General features: G+C 59.3%; 1 protein-coding gene across 1 annotated transcript; it reads left to right on the top strand.

Moving 5' to 3' along the window:
• Positions 1 to 302: 302 nt before the first annotated feature.
• On the top strand, positions 303 to 4,661 carry LOC138101609 (zinc finger protein 239-like). Its single transcript, XM_068999377.1, has 4 exons — positions 303 to 355; positions 954 to 993; positions 1,787 to 1,865; positions 2,052 to 4,661. The coding sequence occupies exons 2-4, from the start codon at positions 985 to 987 to the stop codon at positions 2,639 to 2,641; spliced, it is 678 nt and encodes a 225-aa protein (XP_068855478.1). The 5' UTR covers positions 303 to 355; positions 954 to 984; the 3' UTR covers positions 2,642 to 4,661.
• Positions 4,662 to 5,921: the final 1,260 nt, after the last annotated feature.

Genomic DNA, 5,921 nt, shown 5'->3' with positions numbered 1-5,921 from the left:
CCCAGCTGAGCCCCCCCGCCCCCAGCGCCCCCCGGAGCGGAATTTGGGGAGGGGGAGGTGGGGGCGGCCAGGCCGGGCCCCCCCGCGCTGTCCCGGCGGGGGCCGAGTGCGGGCGGGAGCCCCGCGGGGCCCGGCCCTGCCCGGGCACGGCTGATGCCGCCCGCCCGCGCTCCGCACTGGTCCGGACTGGTGCTCCCAGTGCCGTGCGGGGCGGGGCCGCTCTGGGGACCCCCCAGGGCACAGCGCAGCTGCTTTGGGGCTGTCGGCAGCGCCCGGCGCTGGGCATGGGGCGTGTGGGGGCAGCTGGGGCCGCACTGGTGGCACTGGTGGTGCTGGGAGCCCCCCCGGCCGCGGGGTGAGCGGTGAGAAGGGGGGCGGAGCTGGGACCCCAAATTGAGCGAAATGGGGAATGGAACCCCCAAAGTGAGCAGGAGGGGCCTGGAACCCCCAAAACCAAGGCCGGGGGAGGGGAGATGGGGATTGGGGATGGGGAAGATGCAGAAGGGGGGGGGGGGGGAAGAGGGGGCTGGGACCCCCAAACAAAGCGGGAGAGGGATGGGACACCCAAATTGAGCTGGAATGGGGCTGTGGATTGGGGGAACGCTGAGAAAGGGGAGGAGAGGGGAGGGAAAGGTGGGGTTGGGACAGCAGAAGAGCGGTTCCATGGTGGTGCAGCCCTGTCCCCCAGCACCTGAGCCCTGGAGCGATTCACTGGGGCTCTGGGGAAGGGAGGGATCCACACTGGGGGGTCCCCAACCCCCCTGTCCATCCCTGGAGCTGATCAGGGAGCTTCCCCCACACAGCAGGCCGTGCTGTGGCAGCCGTGGGGCAGAGTGGGTGGGAAAGGGGGGGCAGGGTGGGAGTGGAGGAGGAGTGGGAGGAAGAGGAGGGAGAGAGGAGGAGGAGGAGCTGGAGAACCACGAGGTTCCACCGCCCACCCACTGTGTCCACAGCACCCCCAGCCCCGGTAGCATCTTTCCCCCCATGCTGCAGGTGAGCGGGGAGGGGGAGCTCACCCCAAACCTATCGGGGGGTCACAAGGAGGGGTTTTTTTGGAGGGGTGTTTGGAGCTTGCAGATTCTGGAATCGAGCCCAAGCTGTCCTTGCATGTCCCTGGGAGGGATTTTTTGGGCCAGAGGGGATATGTGGATCTTACAGGACTCCAAAGCTGAGCTATAATTGCCCCTTGGGGGTCTTGGGGGGTCCATGTGAGGATTGCCCGGTACTGGCAGGGTTGGACATTGGCTTTGGGGATCCCCAGGAGAGCGGGGGGCTGGAACACGGGACCCCTGGAGTGGGGAGAGCAGAGAGGGACGATACCAGAGCTGGGGGACCCCCAAGAGCCTGGAGGGGTGGGGGGGCCTGGAGATGAGGTGGGGTTGGGATCTCTCAGCCCTAAAAGGGGCGGTGAGGAGAGGGGGGAGCCCCAAGTGCCTGGAGTGGAGGGAGGCTGAAGAGGGGGACCCTGGGACCTCTGGGAGCCAAAGCAGAATCAGGAAAAAAGGGACCTGTGGGACCCCCAAAACCCCCCAGCATCCCTAAGCAGGACTCCGGAGAGGGGGATCCCCAGGACCCATGGGACCCCCAGCAGCCCTGACAAGAGGGACCCCCAGAACCCCAAAGTGCAGAGACTAGAAAGGGGCAACTCCTGGAGGCTTTTTTTGGAGTCACCCTTGATTTTTTGTTGGTTTTATGGACACCAGGTACCCGGTGACTTCTAAAGATGGACTTGGGCAGGAGGAAGCCCCAACCCAACACACTCATCCCTTGTTTCTCCCCAAACCAGGATTTCCCATTCCCAGCCCTTGGCCGGATGGAGGAGGAGGCTGTGAGGAAGAGGAAGATGCCCCAGGACCCCCAGGCTGGTGAGGGGGAAGTCAGTGCCCCTTTCCCCCTCTGTCCTGCTCCATCTCCCAGCCCAGCATCGCCCCCGGCTGCAGGACAACCCCGCTGCCGACGCTGTCCTGCCGGGGACGGACTGGGGGGATCTCCTTCCCCTTCCCTGTGGCACGGAGGCAAATCCCATCCTCTCCTTGTCCTTCCTCCCCCAGACAAGGAGCTGAGCACGGAGCCCAGGGAGGACAAATCCCCGCGGCAGAACCTGGTGGAAGAGACCGTTTTGAGCGGCTCCACAGCGCAGGAATCCAATGGGGAGGAAAAGCCCCAGAGATTCCGCAGGAGGAGGGGCTGCAAACGCAGCCCAGGGTGCTCTGAGGAGGAAAGACCCACCCTGTGCCGGGAAGGCGGCCGGAGATCCAGCCAGAGGTCAGAGCTGGTGGTTCATGAGCAGCTTCACGATGGGGAGAAGCCCCACAAGTGTGGGGAATGTGGGAAGAGCTTCAGGTGGAGCTCCAACCTGATTGTCCATCAAAGGAGTCACACTGGGGAGAGGCCCTATGAGTGTGGGGAATGTGAGAAGAGCTTCAGCCAGAGATGCACCCTGATCCGCCACCAGAGGTTACACACTGGAGAGAGGCCCTATGAGTGTGGGGAATGTGGGAAGAGCTGTGTCACAATCTCCAACCTACGTATCCACCAGAGGATCCACACCAGGGAGAGGCCCTACGAGTGTCCCTTAGTGTGGGAAGAGGTTTCAGACCAGCTCCCATCTCCTCCTGCACAAGCGGATTCACATGGATGAGAGGCACTTCCGCTGCTCCGAGTGCCGGAGGGGCTTCAAGCAAAACTCCCACCTCGTCACCCACCGGCGCATCCACACTGGGGAGAGGCCCTACGAGTGTCCCCAGTGTGGGAAGAGCTTCTCCAGGAGCTCTCACTTGACCAGACACCAACGGAGGCACCGCTAAGGGAAGCCCTGCGAGTGCCCCGAGTGCGGGAAGAGCTTTGTCCTCTGCTCCAACTCCATCTCCCATCAGAGGACCCACGTTTGGCAGAGCCCTGGTGACCCACATTCCCTGTGATCCAGGTTGGGAAGACCCCTGGCTGGTGCTCTCCACGTTCTCCTGGATCCCTGTAGGCACCTGGGTGAATGCAGGGGCAGGAACATCCATCGGGACTCAGATCAACATTGGAGACTCATTGGGAAGAGCTGATTTTTTACCTTTACACCCTAAAATTTTCATCTGCTCTGTCCAATTGTTTCTTCATGTGACTGCGGAGAGAAACAATGGACTCTACACGATTCGGTGTGAATCAGGCAGAAGCCATTTTATTGATGACCTACTGTCCCTCATATACAGTTCTTGCTTTCCCTACACGCGATGGTGCATTATTATTACTGGTTAAGGGCTATTTTCACACGCTGCTTTATGCTTTGTGATTGGCTCTTGTCTGTGTGTCACACTGTCTGTTGTGTATGTCACAACTGTCCTTCAGTTTGCATTTTCTTATCCTTTTCTTCCTTTGCTTGTTCCTCATTCACATCCTCCCCAGTGCTGCTTGTTCCTTTCTCACAACGTCGCCATGGACTCTTCCCCTGTGTAGGTGCTCAAGTCCTTCTGTCTTACGTGCTCTGGTTCTTCTGTTTTATGGCTGGTTCATGATATGTCCATTTTCTAGTAAAAACATGGTTTCCACAGTCTGGAGGCATCAATGGGTCCCACTGAGCTCCATGCCCACCACAGGCTCCTCAGGGACTCCTTGGAGGAGAGAATTGGAGGCCGGGATTGCACAAAGCTCTCAGAGACTCCCAGGCAAAAGCCAAAGTCCTTTGAAAACCCTGCAGTCCCTGGGAGCATTCAGGAGCCCCCCAGGGCCATTCCTGACCAAGGCTCCCCAGGGACTCCTTCCAGCAGATCCCTGAGGCCACTGGGATGTGGGGGAATGCTGAGGGCAGGACAAGGGGCTGACAGTGCCCAGCCTTGCTGGGGCTGTGCCCAGGAGGCCCCAGGGCCTCAGGACAAGGTGTCTCCTCCCAGCCCTTGGTGGCACAGATGCTGCTGTGCCCCAGGGCACCAAGACTTGCCTTCTCTTTGTCCCCCCTGCCATCCCTGCCTCCAGTTCTCTGCTCTGACTGCAGCCTGGGGACACTTTCTCAGTCGTGTCCCTCACTGGGACCCATGAAAACTTCCAGAAACTTTGAAGTTCAATTCTGACTTGAATCCTTGAGAGGTTTCTGCCAGTCCCTGCCAGGAACTGATGTTCAGGGCCTCAGCACCAAGCCCCGAGAGGGTCATTCCAGTCCTTGTGCTGTGTCTGTGCTGCTGAGCTGGGCCGGGCTCCTGGCACAGAGGCAGCTCCAGGCAAGCGGCAGCGCTGCAGAGAGACAGCTCTGGCCAGGAGCAGCTCCTGGGCACAGCCCAGCGGGGCTGGGGCACTGCCTGCAGCCAGCCTGGGCACAGCACAGAGGCACACAGGGCTTCAACTCAGCCGGGGCTGGGAAGGGGCTGAGAAGTGACTGCGGGAGAATCACTCCCAGCCCCTGGCACAGGAAGCCTCTGGCTGCAGGACACGGCAGCTGCAGCTCCTGGAGGGATCTCCTAAAGCTGCAACATCCCCCTGCCTACGGATTCTGTGAGTACAACTCAGAGCATCTCGAGTGCAGGGGAGGTGAAATGCTCATGAGGCTCTGATGGGCTGAGGGTTTCTGATCACTCCCAGAATATTTCCAATACAAGGATTTTGATAGAAATGAGGAAATTTCCTGAGACTTTGTTTTCAGTTTCCTGCCACTGGAGAATGGTGGGGAGGGAGGATAAATATTAAAGGTATTATGAATTTTTTCAGGTCCCTGGGACATCCGAACTGTTACTTTCAGTGATCAGCAGGTGCACAGGAGATCCCTCGTGTGCTTTCAGCCACTCCTGTGCCCATGGACAGCACCAGCATCACCTTTGCTGGACCCATCAGGCTCAGTCTGAGCTGTCCTTTCTCCAAGCTGCAAGCAGAACCTGTCCCCAGCCAGTGCCCTGCACACAGGCAGGTTTCTGTAGGGCCAAGGAGAGTGCACAGAGATTTGGGGTCTGTGAGTGCTGGCAGGGAGAGATCAGGCACAGGGAAACAGCTCCAGGAGGAAAATCCCCAGGAAGCAGAGATGAGATCAGGGGAGGAGAGAAAACAAATGCAGAAATGTGTCAGGCAGAGTTTAGAGATCCCCACAGGATCCCCTCCAGTGCAGCCCCTCCCTCTGAAGAAGCCCCCTCCCTCCTGTGCCCCCCAGCCAAGCCTCTGCCCTCAGGGCCGGGGGTCCAAGGCGTGAAGCCCCTCCTGTGCAGGCAGAGCTGCAGCAGAGCTGTGGGGCAGCTCTGCGGTCCCGGGCCCAGTTCCCTCTGCAGAGCACAGGGCTGGGAGCATCTGCCTGGCACTGGGGGGCTCTGGGAGGGGGCACAGCTGGCTCAGGGTGACGCTGGCCCAGTGCCCGACTGTGGGCAGGGCTGTCAGTGCAGCCAGGGCAGCAGCTCAATCTCCCTTCATCCAGTGCCAGCTCTGGGACTACTTGGCTCTCTCCCCGAGGTTTCCTTCCAAGCTGGGAGTTTCCTCCAGGATGCAAATCTGTCCTGGAGCATCTTTGTGTTATCTGAAAGCCCAGAGAGAGGAGAAAAGCAGAGATGCTACAAGTGTGAAAATGCTGTTGGGTTGGTGAAATGAGCCAGGTGTGTCCTCGGCTACAAATGTGGTGCTGAGACCTTGAGAGAGGGACAGACATTTGGGGGTCTGTGGTGGATCCATCTGCTCCCAGCAGCACCTGGTGATCTTTAAGGGAAACATGGGAGGGTGAACCTTCTGCATTTGAGAAAAGTGAAACAGAGAAACTCTGAGCAGGTCAGAATGACAAAGCACCTCCCCTGAGTCTCCACTCATCATCTTGCCTTGCAAAAGTTGCTCTGTTCTCCCTGAGTGAAGCAGAAAGGTTGAGGATTTCTGATACCCAAGAATACCAGGAGAGATATGGGGGGAGCTTAAAACAAAAACCCCAGAACTCTTAAACACCAAAGGGTGTCTGTGTGTGTTCCAGGGAGGGT

This window comes from Aphelocoma coerulescens, unplaced genomic scaffold (assembly GCF_041296385.1).
Source record: "Aphelocoma coerulescens isolate FSJ_1873_10779 unplaced genomic scaffold, UR_Acoe_1.0 HiC_scaffold_349, whole genome shotgun sequence".
Taxonomy (NCBI): domain Eukaryota; kingdom Metazoa; phylum Chordata; class Aves; order Passeriformes; family Corvidae; genus Aphelocoma; species Aphelocoma coerulescens.
This window is presented reverse-complemented; position numbering and strand designations above follow the sequence as displayed.